The sequence below is a fragment of the Odontesthes bonariensis genome, chromosome 7, assembly GCF_027942865.1.
Source record: "Odontesthes bonariensis isolate fOdoBon6 chromosome 7, fOdoBon6.hap1, whole genome shotgun sequence".
Classification (NCBI taxonomy): domain Eukaryota; kingdom Metazoa; phylum Chordata; class Actinopteri; order Atheriniformes; family Atherinopsidae; genus Odontesthes; species Odontesthes bonariensis.
Window position 1 is genome coordinate 1,443,271 of NC_134512.1, and position 25,495 is coordinate 1,468,765.

A 25,495-nucleotide genomic window follows, 5' to 3' on the forward strand; every position below is an offset into this window, starting at 1 on the left:
TTAGCTTCTCTTGTTAAATCCAGAGGAGAATTCAAAATTCTTCATATTTATATACACTGCTCAAAAAAATTAAGGGAACACTAAAATAACACTTCCTAGATCTCAATGAATGAAATATTCCAGTTGAAAATCGTTATTCGTTACATGGTGGAATGTGTTGAGAAAAAAATAACATAAAAATGTGAATCAAAATTATTATCCATGGAGGTCTGGATTTGGAATCCTACTCAAAATAAAAGTGGAAAATCACATCACAGGCTGATCCAACTTCAGTGGAAATTCCTCAAGAAAAGTGAGGCTCAGTAGTGTGTGTGGCCTCCACCTGCCTGTATGGCCTCCACCTGCCTGTGTGGCCTCCACCTGCCTGTGTGACCTCCACCTGCCTGTATGACCTCCACCTGCCTGTATATTATAGAATAGAATAGAAAAATACTTTATTTATCCCCCAATGGGGGAAATTCAAATTCGTCAAGTAGCTCAACATTTTTTAAATATTTACAATGATTGAATTAACAACAATAAAACAACAATAATAATTCTACTACTAACTAAATAATAATAATAAATGACTAAACAAATAAATAAAAATCAATCAATCAATTTGAGAAGAACTCAGCAGTCACTGTTATAAAGCCTTATGGCTTGAAGCTCTCAGTCCTGCAGCGCAGAGAGATGAGCTTCTCACTGCAGCTGCTCCTCTGTCCTGCAGGATGCTGTGGAGAGGATGTTTATTATTCTCCATCACAGAATCTAATTTCCTCCTCATCCGTTGCTCCACCACAGCACCGAGAGGGTCCAGCCTTCTGCCTACAACAGAACCAGCCTTTTTCACCAGTTTGTCCAGGCGCCTACAGTTTCTGTCTGTAGTGCAACTCCCCCAGCAGACAGCAGCATTGAACAGTGCACTCTCAATGATAGTGTGATAAAACATACTCATCATATCACTATATCATATGACATTGAAGGACCTGAGCCGTCTCAGGAAAAAGAGACGGCTCTGGCCCCTCCTGTACACTGCGTCTATGTTGGCAGACCACTCCAGTTTATTATCCAGCACCACCCCCAGGTATCTGCAGGTCTGAACAGTCTCTATCTCCCCTCCATCAATGCAGACTGACTGGTATGGGGTTTTAGATCTCCTGAAGTCCACCACCAGTTCTTTGGTTTTGGTGGTGTTCAGGAGCAAACCGTTCTTAGTCTGGAAAGATAGTTTAATAACGTATAAGAAAGCCCTTCGTAAAGCTAGAACTGCTTATTATTCATCATTGATAGAAGAGAATAAGAACAATCCCAGGTTTCTTTTCAGCACTGTAGCCAGTCTGACTAAGAGTCCGAGCTCTGTTGAGCCAGGTATTCCTTTAACTCTCAGCAGTGATGATTTCATGAGCTTCTTTATTAATAAAATTGTTTCTATCAGAGAGAAGATTGATGGAGTCCTTCCCACTATTATCAGTGATGTATCATCAAGTACAGCAGCTTTAGAAGTATCTTTAGAACCTGATTTGTATTTAGACGGCTCCTGCCCAGTTGATCTCTCTGAACTAATGACAGTAGTAGTCTCTTCTAGACCATCAACTTGTGTTTTAGACCCAATCCCAACCAGACTGTTCAAGGAGGTTTTCCCATTAATTGACACTTCCATATTGGATTTGATCAATCTGTCTTTGTTGACAGGATATGTACCTCAGACTTTTAAGGTTGCTGTAATTAAACCTTTACTTAAAAAACCTACTCTTGATTCAGAGGTGTTAGCTCATTATAGACCTATATCCAATCTCCCTTTTATGTCTAAAGTTCTTGAAAAAATAGTTGCAGCTCAGCTTTGTGATCACTTACACAGAAATAATCTGTTTGAAGAGTTTCAGTCAGGATTCAGAGTGCATCATAGCACAGAAACTGCACTGCTGAAAGTTACCAATGATCTCCTCTTAGCCTCTGATAGCGGACTTGTGTCTGTGCTTGTCCTGTTGGATCTCAGTGCTGCATTTGATACGGTTGATCACAGTATCTTATTACAGAGACTTGAACATGTTATTGGGATTAAAGGAACTGCATTAGGCTGGTTTAAGTCATATTTATCTGATAGATTTCAGTTTGTTCTTGTAAATGAAGAATCTTCCTCACACACCAGAGTAAGTCATGGAGTTCCCCAGGGTTCTGTGCTTGGACCGATTCTTTTCACTTTATACATGCTTCCATTAGGTAACATTATTAGACAGCATGGCATAAATTTCCATTGCTATGCTGATGATACTCAGCTGTACTTATCTATAAAACTAGATGAACCCAATAGGTTGGTCAGACTACAAGCATGTCTTAAAGACATAAAGACCTGGATGACTCAGAACTGTCTGCTTCTAAATTCAGACAAAACTGAAGTCGTTATCTTTGGACCTGAGCGCTTCAGGGAGAAATTGTCTAGCTATATAGTTACTCTAGATGGTATTTCCTTGGCTTCTAGTTCTACAGTGAGGAACCGTGGAGTTATTTTTGACCAGAATTTATCATTTGACTCACATATAAAACAGGTTTCTAGGACTGCCTTCTTTCATCTTCGTAATATTGTTAAAATCAGGAACATCTTGTCTCAGAGTGATGCAGAAAAACTAGTCCATGCATTTGTTACTTCAAGATTGGACTGCTGTAATTCTTTATTATTGGGCTGTCCCACATATTCTCTGAAAAGCCTCCAGCTGATCCAAAATGCTGCAGCCAGAGTTCTGATGAGAACTAACAGGAGAGATCATATTTCTCCAGTTTTAGCTTCTCTTCATTGGCTCCCTGTTAAATTCAGAATAGAATTTAAGATTCTTCTCCTCACATATAAAGCTCTTAATGACCGAGCTCCATCATATCTTAAAGATCTCATTATAAGATATTTTCCTAACAGAGCACTTCGTTCCCAAACTGCAGGTTTACTTGAGGTTCCCAGAGTTTCTAAAAGTAGAATGGGAGGCAGAGCCTTCAGTTATCAGGCCCCTCTCTGAGGAACCAGCTGCCAGTAAATGTCCGGGAAGCAGACACCCTTTCCACTTTTAAGACCAGGCTTAAAACTTTCCTTTTTTATAAAGCTTATAGTTAGGGATGGCTCAGGTAATCCTGAAACATCCCATAGTTAAGCTGCTATAGGCCCAGACTGCTGGGGGGCCTCATCTGACACACCTTTCCTCACTTTACTCTCTTTATGTATATGTGACATTATTGTGGTCATTAACTCGTGTTTCCCTGTTCCAACAGATATCCTTTGAATGGTGTTACAGTGCCGCCGCGGCCCCCTTCCCCCCTTCCCCCCTTTCTGTCTTCTCAAACCCCAGCTGGTGGAGGCGGATGGCCACCCTTCCTGAGTCTGGTTCTGCCAGAGGTTTCTTCCTGTTAAAAGGGAGTCGTTTCTCTCCGCAGTCGCCTCAGGCACGCTCAGGACGGGAGATTGGACCGAAAAAGAAAAAGTTTTCAGTGCAATCTGTTGGTTTCCTTAGCTAGGAAATTGTTTTTGAATTGGCTCTATATGAACGAATTGGATTATTTTATGAATAATTATGATTACAATGAATTGAATTCCAATTGGCTTGAATTGGACTTACTATCTAAGTGCCTTGAGATGACATTTGTTGTATTTGGCGCTATATAAATAAAAATTAATTGAATTGAATTGAATTCAGTAAAGGCCTCCACAAGGTCCCTGTACTCCTTCTCCTGTCCACCGCGCACACATGCCACAACAGCCGTATCATCAGAATACTTCTGAATGTGGCAGGACTCTGAGTTGTACCTGAAGTCTGATGTGTACAGGATGAAAAGAAAAGGAACCAAAACAGTACCCTGCGGAGCCCCAGTGCTGCATTCCAGTGTTCCAGAAACACATTTCCCCATCCTGACATACTGTGGTCTGGCAGACAAATAGTCTATAATCCATGATGTCAGGGAGGGGGCCACACCCATACCGAGCAGCTTGTCTTTCAGTATGGGAGGCCGTATGGTGTTGAAGGCACTGGAGAAGTCAAAGAACATGATTCTCATATATGAACCAGGCACATCCAGATAAGCATATGCCCGATGCAACATGTACAGAATCGCGTCTTCCACTCCTATGTGTTTCTGGTAGGCAAACTGGAGGGGGTCAAGAGCCTCAGCAACCTGCAATCTCATGCGATGAACAAGAAGTCTCTCCAAGGTCTTCATGATATGAGATGTCAGAGCCACCAGTCTGCAGTCATTCAGATCCACCGGTTGCCCTAATTTGGGCACCGGTATGAGACAAGAAGTTTTCCACAGTACTGGGACTTTTTCCATCTGAATGCTCATATTGAAGAGCCTCTGAAGAGGGACTGCTAGTTGACCAGCACAGTCCCTCAGAAGCCTTGGACAGACTCCATCTGGGCCTGAAGCCCTCCCTGGCTTAAGTCTCCTGAGCTCAGCTCCAACCTCCTCTATAGTTAGACACAGAGGTTGTAGCGGAGGGATGGCGACAGGAGTGATGTTGCTATCAACCATAGAGATGGGGGTGGGGGTGCAGCTGGACAGAGGAGGGCTAGTGGTGGGAGTTGCTGCAGAGGTGGAGGAGCAGCTGGACCGAGGAGGCCAGGCGGTGGGAGCAGCCACAGATGTGGAGATGCAGCTGGGCTCTGGATGCCTGATGGTGGAAGCTGCCGCAGAGGTGGAGGTGTGGCTGGGTTCAGAAGGCCAGGCGGTGGAAGCTGCCGCAGAGGTGGAGGTGCAGCTGGGCTCAGGATGCCTGGTGGTGGAAGCTGCCACACAGGTGGAGGTGTAGCTTGGCTCAGGACACCAGGCGGTGGAAGTTGCTGCAGAGGTGGAGGTACAGCTGGACAGAAAAAGCTTGTTGGTGACAGGAGAGGTAGAGGTGCAGTCAGGCGGAGGAGGAGGCTTGGCGATGCAGGTTGCCATTGAGGTGGAAGTACAGCAGGGCAGTGGAAGCAGTATAGAGGAAGCAGCTGTAGTGGTGGGGGTTGAGGGAGCAGCAGCAGAGGAGGGAAAAGCCACACTGTCAAACCTGTTGTAATAATGGTTGAAAGTGTTGGCTCTGTCCACATCACCTTCCACAGACTGAGAGTTCTTCAGTCTGTATCCAGTGATGGTCCTCATGCCCCTCCACACCTCTCTGGTGTTATTGTTCTCCAGCTGTCTCTCCACCTTTTTCTTGTACTCCACCTTAGCTCGACGTAATGTCTTTTTAAGCTCCTGTTGTACACTCCTCCGCCTTTCTCTATCCCCATTCTGGAACGCCCTCTTTTTCTGGTTCAGGAGGTCTTTGATGTCACTGGTGATCCATGGTTTGTTATTTGGATAGCACCTTACAGTCCTGACTGGAATCACAGTGTCCCTACAGAAGTTAATGTAGTCTGTGATGGTGCTGACCCTCCTGTCCATGTCAATGTCCATTTCATCTTCCTCCAGCAGTACAGCCCAGTCTGTGACATCAAAGCAGTCTCTCAATGCATCACTCGCCTCTGGTGACCACTTCCTGAAAGATCTGGTAGTAACAGGAAGTCTTTGTACACACGGTCTGTATGTGGGTTGTAGATAGACCATGCTGTGATCAGATCTACCCAGTGGTGGAAGAGACACTGTCCTGTAAGCCTCCTTCACGTTAGCATAGAACAGATCTAATGTCTTTTCTCCACGTGTTGGACAGTCCACATACTGTACAAAGCCAGTCAGACAGGAGGATAGAGAGACGTGGTTGAAATCCCCTGTGATTGCAATGAATGCCTCAGGATGCTGGGTCTGTATCCTAGCAACGGCGTCATGGATGACGTCACGCCGTTGCAGGTGCCGCCCTCGGTGGAATGTAAACAACGATGATGATGGTGTATGGGAACTCTCTGGGCGCATAGAATGCACGGAAACCAACTGACAGCAGTTCGATGTCTGGACAACAAACCCTCTCCTTAACGGTCACATTGCGGGGGTTTACCCATCTCTGATTAAAGAACAGTATAACACCCCCTCCTTTCCGCTTACCGCCGCTCGTACTCAGGTCTCGATCCGCTCGTACGGCTGTGAAGCCGGGTATGTCCACACATGAGTCTGGTGTGTTGTGGTTCAGCCAGGACTCAGACAGACAGATCAAACTGCTCTCCTTATACAGCCGTTGGTTCCGCACAAGCGCCTCTAACTCATCACACTTGTTTGGTAGCGAGTTAGCGTTTCCCATGATCACCGAGGGCAGAAAAGGTTTGTATCTCCACCTCCTGTTGTGCCTCTTTGCCTTTAGTTTCGCTCCAGTTCTGCATCCACGGTACAGCTTTTTAAGCTCGGTCGGAATTGGATGTTTAATTCCGCGTCCAATCCTTGACAGTGCCAACAGTTCTTCTCTTGTGTACACTGCTTTAGTAGTAGTGCACATTGTCAAAAAATTAATTAAAACGAAAAAGCAGATCAATAAAAAACTAACTAAAAATGTTTAGATAGAAACAAAAAATGACAAATAATCATATAAACGATGAGAAAAATTGAGAGCTACACAGACTTGCTGCCGATAAGGTCGGCGCATAGCAACCGATGGCCTCCACCTGCCTGTATGACCTCCACCTGCCTGTATGGCCTCCACCTGCCTGTATGGCCTCCACCTGCCTGTATGGCCTCCACCTGCCTGTATGACCTCCACCTGCCTGTGTGACCTCCACCTGCCTGGGCTTCTGATGAGGTGGCGGATTTTCTCCTGAGGGATCTCCTCCCAGACCTGGATGAAAGCATCAGTCAACTCCTGGTGCAACGTGGCGTTGGTGGATGGAACGAGACACGATGTCCCAGATGTGCTAGATTGCATTCAGGTCTGGGGAACGGGCCGGTCCATAGCATCAATGCCTTCATCATGCAGGAGCTGCTGACACACTTCAGCCACATGAGGCCGAGCATTGTCATGCATCAGAAGGAACCCAGGGCCCACTGCACCAGCATGTGGTCTCACACTGGGTCTGAGAATCTCATCCCGGTACCTAATGGCAGTCAGGGTACCTCTGGCTAGCACATGGAGGGCTGTGCGGCCCTCCAAAGAAATGCCTCCCCCCGCCAAACCGGTCCTGCTGGAGGATGCTGCAGGCAGCAGAACCTTCTCCAGGGCGTCTCCAGACTCCGTCACATGTGCTCAGTGTGAACCTGCTCTCATCCGTGAAGAGCACAGGATGCCAATGGAGAATCTGCGAATCTCTGTGTTCTCTTGCAAATGCTAATCGCCCTGCACACTGTTGGCCTGTAAGCAAAAGCCCCACTTATGGACGTCGGGCCCTCATACCCCCACCATGGAGTCTGTTTCAGTTCAGAAAAAAGTTGTCTAAATTCATTGATTCCAGGCTCAGAAATGTGGACATAGCAAAACTATGGTGTCCAAAATGTTGAATTTTTAGTAAATTATTACTATTGTACAATATATCAACACATCTAAAAAGGCTATCTAGCATCTTCCGTTTATAATCTCTGTAATTGCAAAGTTTTTGCATTTGATGGGAAAATATTCTTATCAACACTCCTTTTGTGGATTAGAGTTAGATATTAGTCATAACAGATTTAGAGTATCTCACAGTGCTCTGTGAGGAAAGCATCTAGCTGTCTGCTGTGTGTGTGAGCCATTGTGGTCAACTGAGTGAGAAGTAGCATGCAGGCTTGTTCAAGCTCAGCCCACTTGTGACAGGCCTTCCTGGAACAGTAAAGCAGAGACATAAGTTGAAGCATTTTTGTTTTTCCCTAAGTGGTACAGACTGTAGTCTGTCACATCATCAAGAATAATGCTGTCCCTGTAAGCTGGGATGACTTATTGTAGGCTAGGTGTATCCTGGAGAAACTACACTCACACTTTTGTTTTCTCATCTGCTGTGCTGTGCTGTGACACCAAGCTTTGGTTTTCTCAAGATCACAAGTTGATTATGGTGAGCTTAAAATTGAGTGATCTCTGTGTTAAAACCAATTATTGTTCATGATAGTTGTAATGTGAGTTGTGGTTGATCTATAATATTAAAGAGGACATATAATTGAAAATAAATTCTGTGCATGAGAGCTTACATGACTTCAGGGTGTCTGAAGTCACTACTAATATAAAAACTTAAAAAATATACAACCTTGGCATTTTGTTTAGGGCCATCTATGTCTGAAAATGCTCATTCAGTGAGCCTCTGAGATGTGCAGGGGAAACATGATAATGCACGTATCTCAGGAGTGGAAAGGTAAAACATTTCTTTTTTCTCTTGGTTTTTGCATTGTTATTAACATCAAAGCTTGCCAGAAATCACTAAACTGAATAATTCAATAATTAAACTAAACTGAACCAATAATTTCAATACCAGATAATTTGTCACTGAATGCACCAGCAGTGCACCATGGGTAACAGCCGTTCGAAAAACAATTATCAGTGAAATGTTGGTCATATTCGCGGCAGTTGTTAATGTTGGCTGCTAAAAAGTTCAACAAAACACAGTGGAATGCAGTAACAATGAAATCCAGAGTTAATACAGCCACTATGTGATGGAGGCATCGTGTGGACATGAGTTCTGATTGATATCATAATTCGTATTATAATATTCTACAGTGAGTGCTTTAACAACTTTGGCCATTTCAAGACTTGATTTGGTACGAGACTGGATGTCATTAAATTGTTCACTATACAGAAAGTTTTTTTTAGTGCTATTCAAAATTTCAACTTGAACTTTTCATTCATTATATAGTGAGTATAGTATATAGCGGTATATGTATATGAGTATATACCTATTGTCAGATGACGCGCACTACACGGGTTGTAGGGGGTAGATCATCATGCACTGCAAAAGCCAGGAGCTGAAGGAGCATGCTCACACTAGCTAACACCATCATACGCCTACGTTCGCAGCTCAGTATAGTGATTTTCTTACCTGTGCATTGCTGGTGAGCAAATGCATATGTGTGTATGTATATACCAGTATAAGTGTGTGTCCCAAAAGAATACAGGTTGTTTGGGCAACCTACCCACATCTGTACTTGTCTTTGTCTTGGTTTTTATCCTGGGGTGCAGACTCAAACAGACTGTAACAGACATGCAGGTGACATCTTTCCCTCCTCGCTGACAGTCCTTGTTAAAGATGTTTACCTTCTCAGGTTCAAAAGTCAGTTTGGCATGAATCCGCACCACATCCCGAGACCTGGACAAATGAAGCCTGCTATTACTAGGGGGCATATATGAGTATATATGTGTGTACAGTCTTTGAACTGTAATATGTCATTTACCATTTAAAAACTGTTATTTCTGTTTCATTTATGTAATGCAACACATTTTTGGGTGAAACTGATTTTATCTGGGGCCTTGGGGCACGCCTGGTGCATCTGTTATGCGATGGGCTCCACAGGGAGAGATCTTTTGTTTAGTTCAATAAAATTTCCAGTATGCGAGTACAATCCTTCAATCATCCAGTTTGTATAGTTAAGATGGATAGAACAAGCCAAAACACCAGACACTTGCCACTATGTTAACTTTTTTTCTTATCTATGCGGTTCTGCCTTACTATACTACAGCCCCCTTCTGCAATATGTCTTCTTGGGCAGGCATAGATTGTACACCCAGGCCTACTGTTTGAAGTTGTCTTTGCAGTGTGTTCAACCTTATTTTGTTTGCCCAAACAGTGGCTACACGAGAATACCCGGCTGGGGGCCTCTCTGGTTCTTCACATTGGTATGTTGTATTTGAGTCCTTACGGGAATCCTGGTAGTCCCTGGGAACGGGGTCAATCGAACCTCCGACGTTCCAATTGGCAGACAACCAAACACTCTTGGAGGTGCATCTCCGTGTTCAGTGACCATGATAAAGGAGAACTAAAGACGGTTGTCAGTGCTGTAATCAATTACCACCAAACTTCCAATTGGCAGGCGACTGCTGTTCTTCCTGAGCTACAGCCAAGTAGTCATTCAGACATTTTTCAATGTCTCTCTTGTGGAGACAATGTTGAAAATTTTGTTTTGGACCAAAGCTATGGATCAAATGACTAAATAATAGCATTACAAAACCAACATATTATGGTCTTACCAGATAATGACAGCAGCTCCCAGTGCTCCTACTGCAAGATCAATGAGTCCATCTGCATTGATGTCGAGAACCCCATGAAGACTTTGGCCAAAATACTGCAGACCTGTTGAAAAATCAGCTGCCGACAGACGCTAGAGAAACAAAATGAAGGAGAATTAAAAGTCTGAGAATTAGACTCAACATTCTCAGTTTTAAATGTGCCAGTGAACATTGTAAATTCTTAATGATTATTTATTTTACACTAATCAATAACATCAAAACCACTTGCAGGTGATTTTTATTTACATAGATCATCTCATTTTAATGCCATGTTCTACTAGGAAAATTTGTATCCTGTTACTCGTGGACTAACCACCCAAAATACTGTAAGAGCAATAACGAAGCTGTTTAAGAGCTGTAACACTTTTTTATTTACATTATTAACTATTTACATTAACAACCAGTAGGTGTCGCAATTCAATGTTATCAATGCTGTCTTTTAATGTCTGAGCCTGGCAAAGCATTATTACTTCGGTTTAAAAAAAAAAAAATAATAATTTTTTTTTTTTTTGGGAACGTTGGCAAGGCGGCAGTGCGAGTTTGTTAAGGCGGCCGCCTTAACTATAATGCGCTGCGGGAAACACTGCCCTGCACTAAGGGGATCTGAACAATATAAGGGAAGTGGTTTTAATGCTGTTGTTGATTAGTGCATCTCCCTGTTTAGATTTCTGATTACCTGTTTGTAGTGCAACTGGATGACTTTGTCCTGGCTATAAAAAATGTAGACTGCCCCCTGGTGGTCATCCTCCAGTGGCGCTCCCACCACAAGCTCCCTAAACCCATCTCCATTCATGTCAGCTATCTGGTCCAATGCCGAACCAAGGCGCGAGTTTTGAGAGCGATCAGACACCTCAAGTATTCCCTGGAGGACAAAAGATGTCTACAGAGAAATTTTAGTTTTCTGAGATTCAGCCTTCTATAAACTTGACATGTTCATGTAAGATAAGATGAGATAAAATTTAAAATTTATTGTCATGCATACACACGAAATTTGTACTCCGCTTTTAACCCATCCCCATGCATGAGCATGAGTATTGACACACTCATGCTCATGCACAGGGTCACACATGCCATATACTGGAGCGGTGGCAGCATGGGGGTACGGTGCCTTGCTCAAGGGAACCTCGGCCGTGACAAGGACGTGGACTGACACCCCTCCAGCTGTCAGTTCCACCAATCTTTTTGAGTGATGACAGACTCTAACCACTGAGCCATGGCTCAACTTAGGACCAAGATATTTATATAGGGATAATTATCCTATATTATGGTATGTCATTATGTTTTTATGAAAGTGACAGAAAATGGGTTACTTCTATAGTTTCCAGAAAAAACCTGATTAGCACTGGTAAATACTTTTGAACCTGTTTCTTTCACAAATACATGAACTTCCTTTAACTGACAGTTAGACTGAAGACATTTGGACTGGATGTTCTGAGATGTTGAACAAGCTATGAGGATCTTCTGAAAGAAGATGTGTGTATACCTGAGGTGTTAGAGAGTATATATAAACTCTCCCTCTCTCCCAGCCTTGGCTGTAGTACATCGGTGCTGCTACCAGGAGAAAGTCTGTATGTCCATCACTGTCGATGTCCATCGATAACAATTCACTTCCAAAATATGACCCAATCTGAAAAAAAAGAGAGAATCTGAGAATGTCTCCATCACAAAACCTGAATAATTATTTATTTAAGTTCAAAATGTGTCACAAAACTTCACAAAATGCCTGTTATCAGGTTTTGGATTTGACAAGCAATGGAATTGTTCTTCTGTTCATGATTGTTGTGGCTGGGTCACAAACATTTTAATGATAATTTAATATCATTTTTCAATAATGACAGTTGGGACTGAATGACACTTTTGCTTCAGTCTGGGAAATTGTTAGGTAGATAGTAGAGACCAGGACCATGGTGAGGAGGACTTGCCACAGTTATTGTGGGGAATTAGGCTGCGTCAGTGTCACTTGTTACTTTATGTGATCCAATTAGGCTCACAGATTCTTAGGATTGTCTCTGCAACTCTGCAACTGCTGCATGTTTTGTCATCAGCTTAGTTGCTACCACGCTACAAAGACAGCACCAGTGGATTCATGGCGATCTCAATCACACCTCTCTTAGTGCTACAGTTGTAATTTTCAATTACAATTCAATCTTCAAGGTTGGGTACATTGTGAGCTGGGCAGCAGGCAAAGGTGGGGACATGGGCGTGCTGATTCTCGGTGTTGCAAACAGGCTCTTGAGACGAGGAACGTCACCTCACTGGTGGGGAAAGAGCCTGAGCTGGTGTGTGAGGTGGAGCAATACAAACTAGATGTAGTTGGGTTCACCTCCACACACAGCGTGTGCTCCTGTACCAAATTCCTGGAAAGGGTCTGGACATACTCTGTTGCCATGGGTGAGTGGCGATGGGCGTGTGTGAGGATACGAACAAGCCCCTGGCTGAGCATCTTGTTGTTGGAGTTCTTCCCAGTGAGCGAGAGCGTTGCTTCACTGTGGCTTCGAGTCGCAGGAGGGAAGGTTCTGACTGTTGTTTATGCATATGCACCAAACAGCAGCTCAGATTACCTGACCTTTTGGAGTCTCTGGGTGGGGCCCTAAAGAGGGTGGAGAGGATGCCACCTGGAGTTGTTCTCCTGGAGGACTTCTATGCCTATGTGGGCAATGGTGGAGTGACTAGGACAAGCTTGATTGGGAGGAACGGCCCTTATCTGAACCTGAGCATAGTAAAATCATCATAAATCACGTCCTCCACTCCACCCTCAACCACCTGGACAGCGGAAAAGGGAACTACATGCGGCTGTTGTTTATTGACTACAGCTCCGCATTCAACACCATAGTTCCCCACATACTGGTCACTAAGCTCAGGGATCTGGGGTTGAACTCCTCACTCAGCTCCTGGGTCCAGAGCTTCTTGACTGGTAGACCACAGGTGGTGAGGATAGGAAGCCACACCTACAGCCCACGCACCCTCAACATTGGCGCCCCCCAAGGCTGCGTCCTGAGTCATCTGCTCTACTCCCTCTATACCCACGACTGCAAAGCCACTCACCCCTCCAATATCATTGTTAAGTTTGCGGACGATACAGTGGTGGTAGGCCTGATCTCCGACAACAGGGAGACACCCTTTCTGGAAGAGGTGGATGCACTGTCGTCATGGTGCCAGCAAAACAACCTGGACCTGAACGTCTCCAAAACCAAGGAAATGATCGTGGATTTCAGGAGGGAGAAGCAGAGGAGCCATAACACCCCTCTCTGGATTTATGGGACCGCGGTAGACAGAGTCAGCAGCTACAGGTACCTCAGCGTCCACATCTCCGAGGACCTGACATGGACCACACACATCTCCACCCTGGTGAAGAAGTCTAGGCAGTGACTGTATCACCTCAGACCGTTGAGGAAACGGCTCAGGACAGGAAAGCTCTTCATAGAGTGATCCGCTGTGCTGAGTGTACAACCAGGTCAACACTGCCAACAATGCAGGAAATCTACACCAGTCTGTGTACTGCCAGAGCCAGGAAAAGACAGTCACCACCCTGGCAATAAACTCTTCCAGTGGCTATCATCTGGCAAAACACTCCATTCCTGGATGGCCAAAACGGAGAGGCTGCGGAAGAGCTTCTTCCCTTAGGCCATCAGTATACTGAAACTTTAACCCCCCACTTAATTCTGTATATTTGTATAACTGTATATTATCAGAAGTCTATTTTTATTCTATTTCTATTTGATTTTCATATTTTATTTCATTCTATATTGCACATAGAGCTCCGTTGTACACGGAGCTTGTTGCAATATAATTTCACTATGGGTGTACATCCACATGTGACAAATACAAATCTGAATCTGAATATTTAGTTGGAGGCTGAGTCATGTCTGTGAGCCTTTCAAATAACATCTTTGAAATCTTAAAATCTTGTAGTGTGAACTAGAGTTAGGATTACATTTAGTGGTTTTATTTTATTGTTAGCTTTTGTACCATATTCAAGATATTCTATTTCTGTGTATATAAGAGGTTTCTACAGTTACCGACCTAACTAACATTATAAATATAGTATGTTTTGTGTGAGAAACCTGTACTCCTAGCAGTGCATGTAGGATGGTGAGGTTTCCAGAATTCTTCAAGGTGAAAATGATGACTTTGCCAGTGTGGTTGAACCTTGGAGCTCCAGCCACATAGAGCTGCAAGCCATTGGAAGAGATGAGTGAACCCACAGAGTAACCTGCCAAAATAAATAAATAAATAAAAATAATATAAATAGAACAAACAAAAAGTGCGATAGATAGTATTCACAATTTCATTGTTAGATCATTTACCGTACCCTTATTTTTCCAAACCAAATTTATGCTACCAAGGGAGTAACTTTTTGATTTTCATGATGGTAAAAAAATTCTCACTGTCCACAGTTTGATGAACAGTTAAAACTAAAGCGAATAACAAAAAAATTTATTTGTTTGTTATTTTCCAAGATTCTTGGAAGGTCAGGCACTTTATAATGATCATTGGAACCCCAACAACAGGGTAATTCAATTCAATTCAATTCAACTCATTTTTATTTATATAGCGCCAAATACAACAAATGTCATCTCAAGGCACTTAGATAGTAAAGTCCAATTCAAGCCAATTGGAATTCAATTAATTGTAATCATAATTATTCATAAAATAATCCAATTCGTTCATATAGAGCCAATTCAAAAACAGTTTCCTAGCTAAGGAAACCAACAGATTGCACTGAAACTTGTCTTCGGTCCAATCTCCCGTCCTGAGCGTGCCTGAGGCGACTGTGGAGAGAAACGACTCCCTTTGAACAGGAAGAAACCTCTGGCAGAACCAGACTCAGGAAGGGTGGCCATCCGCCTCGACCTCGTAATATGAGTGTGCAATCACTAAACACGGTTATCTTTAAAATTAGACATACAGCTACTGCTTTATACAGTTTACTAGCTCTGTAAATATCCTTAAATCAGATATTACGATAAAAACCAAAAGACCAGACACCAAAAAAGAAGCAGAAATGATAAAAGGCAGGCAGAAAATGTGCATTGTTATTACCCAGGTAGGCAGCATGGTTCTTCAGTGCCTCTGGAAACTCGTCCTGGTAAGAAGATTTTGGAGGAACGACTTTACCATGTTTAGTTTCTTTCAGCACCGCTCCATTCCACTCAAAAGCACCCACTGCTCCAAGGAGAACCCCATCCTAAAGGAAAATTATGAATAAAGATGCAATGCATATTTTAAACGTAAAATTCAAACTGTGATTTTTCTGTACAACAAGAAAAAAGATCTTATTTATGTTTATAGACTAACTAAAAAGGCTAGAAACACTATTCTACATTGTGGGTGAAGCCAAGAATGTTTGGCTCATTACATAATGTCTTATTCTATATCATTCTTCACTATAAAAGCACATGGCCCATGATAATTATCACTATTCATTTTAGGGGTCTTTACTCTAAAAAGGCTACATCTAAAATGTAACAAATGCAACTATAAGATATATTAAGATAAGATATTAGATGGACAAATATCAAGTTCAAATCCCACTGGCTAATTTTACTCTGAAAATCAAGTGTTAACTATTGTTGTTTGCACAACAATTTAGATTTTCCTTTGGCTCTGCAAAATTCAAAGGACCATTCAATGAAGGATGGGATCATACTGCATACACCAACCATGTGAGACAAATGAGAAGAATAAGCATAATGATAAGTATTCTATTTTCATCTCCATGAAACTAATAGTGGAGGATATTTGCTATGTGCAGGTAATGATTCTGACCATGCACTGACTGATGTGAATGTAGACAAGATGGAAAAAAAAAAGACTAAAACTGCTATAAAAAGAAAGGATATAAGCATTGATAATTTAAACAGTTAAATTCATAGAACTGGAGACATGGTAATTTTGTTGTGCTGGAAAAGTTTGCTGGCACATTTGTTAAGCACTGTCACATTCATTGGAGGAATACAAGGTCATCTTCAAATTTATTTCTTGAACTGTCCAAACATGTTTTGGCACTTTGCATTCTTGGCACCTATTTGTTTAGCAATAGCATTATAATCCAAACTGTCAGTTTAGTTCTGTTGAGTATGCCGGACGAACAGACTGTAAAGTCTTGTCTGTGGCATTTTGCTTCTCAGATGTGTCTTAAGCCTTGTAAGTGCGGAGAAGATCTCAGTTGAGGCTGATGAACTTGGAAAGACCAATAGGATTTTCAACAGTGTCCTTACTTCACCGCAGAGCCTGCCAGCATCCCTTAAATGTTTTATTTAACCGGATGCCGGATGCAACTCTATATTGCTGATGTTTGGGTTAGTATTAATGAGGGTGGGCAACATGCACAGTTGAAGTCTTAACTGATGTGAGTCAGAGATGCCTGCATAATATTTGACCACTACTTATAGATCTTCATTGCAATATTCTGTTTTGATTGTTATTATTGTTTTTTTCATTTAATTTAACAATGAGCCTTTCCAGACAAGCATTTACGGCGGCGCCCTGGTTATGCAACCTTCACCATCACGGAAATCATTTGGTGATAAAGCTTGGGTCTGATGAGCTGTTTTGCATTGCTGTATGTGTCAGGATCATCATCTTGATCTTCATCTTCCACTGCTCTCCTTGGTGTTCGTCATGGTCTTGGCATCAATGCTCTTTGTGACAGACACAGACACTCATCCCCAATACAATCAGTGAAGGACTTAATGTCATGTAGATTTCTTTTAGGCAGTCTGCAGCCTACCTTGCTTCATACAAAATAGATTTGGGTTGCAAAACCTTGCTAACCATCTATGATCTTTCAAAAACCTTCTTGCACATCTGCCAAATAACACTTGAGGAGGTTTTAACCGTTTTGCAAAGCAAGTTGTCTTACTTCCAGCATGTCCGTTGTCATTTTCTGAGATGTCCTGCAGAGTCTCGTGCAAAGCTTGTTTAATATGCTGCTAATAAGAAGATGTCTGGAGGGTCCACCTTATGGGCAAAGTTGGGGAAGTGTAACTGAGTCTGCCTGTTTTAGGGGGGTATATTCAGCAACCTTCTTTGGACTGTCTGTGAGTGAGTTCAGCATACCCTGAACAAGGTCAATGGTGTTTTGAAATACCAAGTTCAAGACATGGGATGACCAGTAAACAAAAAAATGCACATGGCTGTCCATATTATATTCTTACCGTTACAACTAGCCCAACAGTTTTGGAACATTTAGATGGAGCAGTACATCTTTAACAATGGATGCCAGTGTTGCTGCATTTGTCTGCTCTGTGCTGTATGTCCCAACAAATTCTTTATAGATGTCAAAATTGTCATCCAAATGACAAAGAACAACTATGATTTGTTGTTTTTTGTGTTATCTGTTAATCAACAACAATCAGTGATTAAGGGTGATTTTGAAAAGGCAATCATGAGCCAACATTTGTAAGATTTAATTTTACATTTCATGTCCCAGTCACATGTATTTGCACTTCAGCCAGTCAAAAAGATCTTGGGAGTTGTGAGCCCGTATCATCAGAAACTGGTTCAAAATGTGTTCATCCGTGTGACCTCTTAAGGCAAACCCTTTTCGTGCCAATGTGAGCAATTGTATGATCTTGACTAATGCCATCTTGTACTTTTTAGTGGCAGGAGAACTGACTCCCTAAGAAACTCAACGGTTGCTTCCTTAGATGCATGGGAGTTTTCATGCACTTTAAATCTTGTTAAAGACTTGGCCCAGCTCCTAAAACCATCAGAAACAAAGACTTCCTCTTTTAATTTTGAAAATGTAAAAAAATTCAGCCTGCCAGCAATTTTACAGCTATGACAGAGACATCAGTAGTGATTTGGGGGGCATCTTCTCTAACAGTGCAGTATCCACAGTATCTGCATTTTAATCTTTCTAACACATTCTGTACAAAGCATTACAGTTCTATGACAGCATTTTCATTCTAGAACTATTTTTAGTGGGTGGTATCTGCCAGAATAAAATACATGTGGATTTGAGACTGCACAATACAATTAGCCACAATTAGCATTTTTCGAATTTTTAAAGTTTGCAAAGAGCGTTGTACAAGCAGGTACATAAAGGTGCCCAGTGGAAAGATAGCTTACAAGGAAGAGAATTTGAGAATTGAATTTCAGAACTGTTGAGTTGTAAATACATTTTATGTTAGTTATCCCATATATACTCTGTTTTTGTATTGATTAAGAGTTTTAAGCAAAGTTGTGCTTTGCTCATTTGTGTGAAGGTCGTAAATTTCACTGTTAGGAATGTGGCCTGGTTCAGGTTGAAACTGGATACCCTTCTTTTGTTTGCTTTTTGTATACACCCATTTTCCTAATAAAATGGAGGAGGCGTGAGGAGAAGCTCCAGAGCGAGTTTGGAGATTGTAAGAAGTGTCTCCTTAACGCTCTCCTCATGAGTATAAAAAATCCTAAATGTCTCTCTCTCTCTTCTTTATGAATTTCTAGGTGTTTGAACCTGACATTTAATTGGTCCTTCGAGCCGGATTCCAAAAGATCTGAGGATTCCAGCGGGCGAGGTAGAATCCAGAAAGTCCGTGCACGGCTAAAAGACTCTAGTGAGTTTTTTAAATCCTGTTCCAGGACTGGAGATCGGCCTGCCTGCTGGAATCTGAGGATTGACGGAACTGTGAAAGGGGAGAGACAGCGTTTTAGGTGAGTGTGTTTACACTTAAAAAAGAAGCGTGAACGAGGGTTCAGCGCGTAAAAAACCCTGTAATCCTAGGCACTGACAGGTACCACCTGTTGAGGGAAACGGGGGCCTGGGAAATACCCGTGAGGATGGCAGAGTCCTGCGAAAACAGGCGCTTAAATTCCGTAACAAAAACGGTGTAAATGTGTGTGAGGAGAGCGAAAATATCATTTAGATATTTTCCCCTCGTATAATACAGCAGGACTGTAAGCAGAGAGCCGCTTGTGGATGCAAAGGCAAGAATCTTCCACTCGAAAGAGTCGAAGTGAAGGTTACCAGAAGAGGAGATTTTTCTGCTGAATAAAACAACAGTTTTTAGAACACCCTAGGTGTTGAAAAGCTGGACTAAATTCTCAAAATGGGAAACGGGGGAAGTAAACAGTAAAAAAGAAAGTGTCTATAAAGAAGATAAAGAAGATAAATTGTGCAGAGAACAGATATTATGCAAAGATTGAAAATTCATAGAAAAAACAGGATCCTGATAAAATTGAATTCCTTCTAAAAAGAGTAAAAATATGGATTTAATGGTAGCTTAAAATATACAATAATTAGTTGTGCTGCAGGATGAAATTATAACAAAGAAAAAAGGTTGCGCAAATGATAAGCCAAAAAGAGTGTGTTGGTCCATGTTGCTGACTGACTTAAAGGTTGGCTCTGTGATGTTTTCTGGAGCATTTTTTATCATATTGTCTGAAAACCTCATCACGACCCCATTACACCCACTAAAATAGAATGTTTGGAAAAAAAAACGAAATCTTTTAGTCCATTGTAGAGGGTGTAGCAAGAGGAAATGTCTGAGCAATAGAAGTAATGATGAGAGTTACTTCTATTGGATTCTGACACGCCAATCAACCTTCAGCCCCCCCCCTGCGTTCACAGACTCGTGACCCGTTCATGTGTTTTGAAGGCGTGGTTTTGAGGGGTGGGCTGAAGGGAGAGATAAGGTTGTGTATTTTCAAAAATATAGCTTGCCCAATCCCACTCTCCAGATGGAGAGACTTAAATTACAAACTGAATTTGACCTTATTTCCACAAACAAAGCAGAGTTTCTTTTAAGACGCACAAAGGGCACTTACTATGAACATGGTAATAAGGCTAGTCGGTTACTGGCGAGGCAACTAAAACACCAATCTTCCTCCCAGTTCATCACACAAATTCGTAGAAACTCCCAAACTTTAATTACAGACCCAACCGAGATAAATAATGTTTTCGCATCATATTATTCTGATTTATACAAATCAGAATCCTCATCAGACACTACCTCAATGAACAAATTCTTAGACAACTTGGTTTTCCCTTCAGTTGATATTAATTCCAAGAATACTTTAGATGCTCCCCTTCGCTTGGAGGAGGTGAAAGCCAATCTTAAATTAATGCAAAGTGGCAGGGCACCAAGCCCGGACGGCTTTCCACCCGAATGTTACCAAAAGTTTTCTGATCAACTTGCTCCCCTGCTATTGGATATGTTTAATAATTCCTTTGAACTTGGCACCCTTCCCTCATCATTGACTCAAGCATTGATATCACTTATCCCAAAGAAAAATAAGGACCTCGAAGATTGTAGCAGCTGGCGTCCTGTCAGTTTGCTTAACAGTGACATCAAACTGTTGGCTAAGACCCTCGCCAGCCGCCTTGACTCCTGCCTACTAAGCATCATTTCAAAAGACCAGACTGGTTTTATAAGGGGTAGGCAGCTATCCTCAAACATACGCCGTCTGCTCAATATAATACTGTCAAAACCTGAATTGCAAGTCCCTGAAATGGTCATTTCTATGGATGCGGAAAAGGCTTTCGACAGAGTAGAATGGCATTATTTATTCTCAGTTTTATATCGGTTCGGTTTCGGTCAAAATTTTATCACGTGGATTAAACTGCTATATAGTGCTCCAGTTGCTAGTGTAAGAACTAATTCATCACAATCCGACTTCTTTCCTTTAACACGCGGCTGCCGTCAAGGATGTCCGCTATCACCATTGTTGTTTGCTGTTGCGATTGAACCGCTTTCCATTGCCCTTAGGAGTTCACCGCTTTTTACCGGTGTCTTTAGGAATGGGACTGAGCACAGAGTATCACTTTATGCTGATGACCTTTTACTCTATGTCTCAAATCCCACTGTCTGCACCGGAAAGATCTTGGACATTCTACGCACGTTTGGCTCCTTCTCTGGTTATAAATTGAATATTAATAAAAGTGAATGCTTCCCTCTCAATAATGCAGCAAAACAGATCCCGGCTCAAGCACTACCATTCCGCTTAGCCTCTACTAGCTTTCAATACTTAGGTATTAATATCTTGGATAGTCTCCCTTTGTTGTATGAACATAACATTGCGGAACTGGTTAAAAAAGTTAAATCGGATTTTCAACACTGGAATGTCCTCCCATTGTCGCTCATAGGTAGAATTAATTCTGTTAAAATGAATGTCCTACCAAAATTCCTATTTCTTTTTCAGTGTTTACCTATATTCCTGCCTAAAGCATTTTTCAAAGAATTGGATAAGATTATTTCACATTTCATCTGGGCAGGAAAGAATCCAAGGGCAAGATACTCAATTTTGCAAAGAACCAAGGATGAGGGGGGCCTTGCCCTACCGGATTTTAGGACATACTATTGGGCAGCCAATTTGCAAAAAATTCATACCTGGTATAACTCCCCCAGTACAGATTGGTGTCAGATGGAAGCTTACTCAAGGCAAGGCAAGGCAATTTTATTTATAGAGCACAATTCATACACAGGGCAATTCAAAGTGCTTTACAGCTACATAAAATCACAAGAAGGCAATAAAACCATTAAAAAGGAATAAAAAAAATAAAAGAAAGAAATTAAAAAAGAAAGAAATTTAAAACCCATTAAAATAATCATTAATTCATTAAAAAGTGAAGAGTGCAGATAAAATACTTTCAGGTGTCATATGCACAGCTAAACAGAACTGTTTTCAGCCTGGATTTAAACATTGTCAGAGTTGAGGCCTGTCTCACATCTTCTGGAAGACTGTTCCAGATTTTAGGGGCATAAAACTGAAACGCAGCCTCACCTTGTTTAGTCCTGACTCTGGGCACCAGCAGGAGACCCCTCCCTGAGGTTCTCAGAGCCCGAGTTGGTTCATATGGCTCTAACATGTCAGAGATGTACTTTGGTACTTGACCGTGAAGAGACTTGTACACAAGCAGAGCTGTTTTAAAGTCTATTCTCTGAGCGACAGGAAGCCAGTGCAGAGACCTGAGCACTGGACTAATATGGTCGTATTTCCTGGTTCTAGTCAGGACTCGAGCAGCAGCGTTCTGGATGTACTGCAGCTGTCTTATAGCCCGTTTAGAGCCCAGTGAGCAGGCCGTTACAGCAGTCTAACCTGCTGGAGACAAACGCATGGATCAGTCTCTCTAAGTCTGGTTTAGACACTATTCCTTTGATTCTGGCAATGTTTTTTAGATGGTAAAAAGCTGCTGATGTTACAGATTTAATGTGGCTGTTAAAGTTCAGGTCTGAGTCCAATATTACCCCGAGATTTCTAACTTGATAATTAGGTTTTAGAGAGAGTCTCAAGGTGACTGATAACACTTTCTCTTTGTTTCTGTGGGCCACAGACAATGATTTCAGTTTTGTCTGAGTTTAGCTGGAGGAAATTGTTTTGCATCCACACACTGATCTGTTCGATGCAGCGACACAGTGTATCTACAGGCCCGTGTTCTCCTGCCGTCAGTGACACGTAGATCTGAGTGTCATCTGCATAGTTGTGGTAGGACACATTATAGCTGCGTATTAGCTGGCCTAGTGGAAGCATGTACAGATTGAACAATACGGGTCCCAGGATTGACCCCTGGGGAACCCCACAGGTCATAGCCATTTGGTCTGAGACACAGTTACCAATTTCAACAAAATATTTCCTGTCCTCCAGATAGGACTTGAACCAGTTTAAAGCACGACCAGAGATTCCCACCCAGTCTTCTAACCTCTGTAATAAGATCGCATGGTCAACTGTGTCAAAGGCAGCACTCAGGTCCAGCAGAACTAAGACTGTGACTCTACTTGCATCTGTGTTCAGGCGGATGTCATTTGTCACCTTGATCAGAGCTGTCTCAGTGCTGTGGTGGGGCCTAAAGCCTGATTGGAAAGTATCAAAAGCATTGTTAGACAGGAGAAAGTCACTAAGCTGTTGGTATACAACTTTTTCTAGGACTTTGCCTAAGAATGGCAGGTTTGATATGGGCCGGTAGTTGTTCAGTACTGTGGCATCAAGATTGCTCTTCTTTAGAAGAGGCTTAATGACAGCGGTTTTTAAGGCCTTTGGAAATGTTCCAGTCTGGAGTGAGATGTTGACTAGATGAGCAAGTTGTGGTAACAAACTGCTCAGCACAGACTTTAGGAATCTAGTGGGCAACTCATCAAGACAGCACGTTGATGAACTCAGACTGCAGATGGTCTCTTCGACTGTTTTGTCAGTAACAGGTGTGAAATGTGTCAGCTCTAGGTGTCCAGCTGGCTGCAGAGTAGTTATTTGTGTTGTGGAAATAATTGCATTTTTAATGCCTTGAACTTTGTCATTAAAGAATGTTGCAAACTCATTACACTTAGATGTAGAAATGAGTTCTAAAGGCAGTGAAACTGGAGGGTTTGTTAATCTGTTTACTGTAGCAAACAGGACACGAGAGTTGTTACTGCAGTTTTTGATGATTTCAGAAAAATAACTCTCCCTTGTTCTACGCAAAGTCTGGTTGAACACACATAGCTTTTCTTTGTAAGTCTCATAATGAACCTGGAGCTTTGACTTGCGCCATTTCCGTTCGGCTCTCCGGCACTCCCTTTTCTGTGCCCTGACCGACTCTTCTTTCCTCCATGGCGCCCTTTGCCTACTTTTAACTATTCTAACCTTGACAGGAGCAATGGTATCCAAAACATTTAAGAGACTTGATGTGTAAGAGTTCAACAGATCATCAACATCAGAACACAGGGTGTTCTCAAACCTAATCATTTCCATAAACTGTGTCCCTGTTCTGTCATTTATGAGTCTTCCCCGAACAACTGCAGACCCAGCTGGTGTTTTGGGTAAAGTAGATAGGTCGAAGAAAACACAGAAATGATCAGATAAAGCAACATCAACGACATTCACGTTTGAAACAACAACACCCCTTGAAATGAGCACATCTAGAGTGTGCCCTCTGTTGTGGGTGGGCTCAGTCACATGCTGAGTTAGACCAAACATTTCAAGGACAGCAGTGAGCTCTTTAGCTTCCTTGTTATGCGCTACGTCCACATGCACATTCAAGTCCCCTGTTATGACTAAACAGTCAAAAGCAGTGCACACAATTGAAAGTAGTTCAGTAAAACCATCAATAAAACAATTCTGTAGTGGTTTATAAATGGTGATATAAAGTATGGAAGATTGTTTTATCTCCATTTTGAATGACACATACTCAAATGATGAAAAAAACCCAAATGACAACATGTGGGTGGGTATATTGTCCCTGAACATGGCACAAACACCCCCACCCCTCTGGTTTTCTCGTGTTTCAGACACAAAATTGAAGTGAGGTGGACTAGACTCAATCAGGACTGCATTTGCTGTGTTTTTGTCGAGCCACGTCTCAGTTAAAGACATAAAATCAAGATTGTGAGAGGAAATAAAACTATTAATTAAGAATGATTTGTTACTTAAAGATCTGACATTGCGTACTGCGTGTTTGAGATTAGTTATAGTTGAACTGGATGGTGTGTTCTTGCAAGGGATATGGATAAGATTTCTCTGATTGGACAGTCTGATTGTCCCTCTCTTCACTCCATCCTTGGACCTCTGGTTGAGATGGTGTTCACCAACACAGAGGCCCTTAGTGTCCTAGACAACAGCATTGACGCTGTTGGAAATGACAGCTGTGGGCACCGGTGGTGGGGGCCAAGCTGGGGGGGCTTTGGTCGATGGAGTAGGCTGGGGAGGGAGAGGGGCTCGATGCTTCTTTGAGGATAGAATTCTTGATCTTGCCATGTTTGGCGTGAGAGGAACCATTTTAATCCCCGATTTCACCAAGCTTTCAAGGTGATCAGGAAATCTCCTGGGTGACGGTGGAGAAGAGAACGATGGTGAAACATCTCTGGAGGGTGTAGATGCAGCATGCAACTCCATCTCTTTATCAGCCTTAATATGTGCTCCTAGTAATGTACATCCAACTAAAGTCACCTCCAACCCAATTGTTTTGTCTACTATTAGAATCCTGAAACAGTTTAAACAGCACTTCAAAATCACCTCCCTCTCTACATTAATGCCCATCTGTGAAAACCATTTATTTACACCCCCGTCACTTGACTCAACATACACTCTGTGGAAAGAGAAAGGACTGGTGAATTTTGATCAACTCTTTGATAAAGACTTTTTTTTCTCCTTTGCTGACCTACAAACTAAATTTGCCCTTCCAAAAGCTCATTTATTTAGATACTTTCAAACCAGAGATTTTGTTCGCTGTAATTTTCCTAACTTTCCGCAAAAACCACCTCGTACTCTCCTTGATACAATTTTGTCTCTTCCTGCAGTTCGTGGATTCATTGCAATCGTGGTAAAATTAATTTTGTCTTCACTATCAGCCCCTCTGACGACTAGGAACTCATGGGAAAAGGAGCTAGGTGGTACCTTGTCAGACGAATGGTGGCAAAGTGCCCTTGACAGGGTTAACTCCACCTCTTCTTGTGCCAGTCTGACATTGATCCAGTTTAAGGTCTTACATAGGATACATTTTTCTAAAGCTAAGCTTAAAAAATTTTTCAACACAAGTGACACATGTGACAGATG

The 25,495-nt window shown here is 42.2% G+C and overlaps 1 protein-coding gene across 1 annotated transcript in view; it reads right to left on the reverse strand.

Annotated features, from left to right (window-relative positions):
- The window catches only part of itga11b (integrin, alpha 11b), a 259,808-nt gene that overhangs the window by 66,759 nt on the left and 167,554 nt on the right, over nt 1-25,495 (reverse strand). Inside the window, exons 11-16 of the mRNA XM_075469220.1 lie at nt 15,086-15,230; nt 14,107-14,255; nt 11,526-11,669; nt 10,719-10,922; nt 10,004-10,134; nt 8,953-9,125 (exon numbers count right to left, since the gene is read on the reverse strand). Of these exons, the coding sequence (XP_075325335.1) occupies nt 8,953-9,125; nt 10,004-10,134; nt 10,719-10,922; nt 11,526-11,669; nt 14,107-14,255; nt 15,086-15,230 (946 nt within the window). The remainder of the gene's footprint in view (nt 1-8,952; nt 9,126-10,003; nt 10,135-10,718; nt 10,923-11,525; nt 11,670-14,106; nt 14,256-15,085; nt 15,231-25,495) is intronic.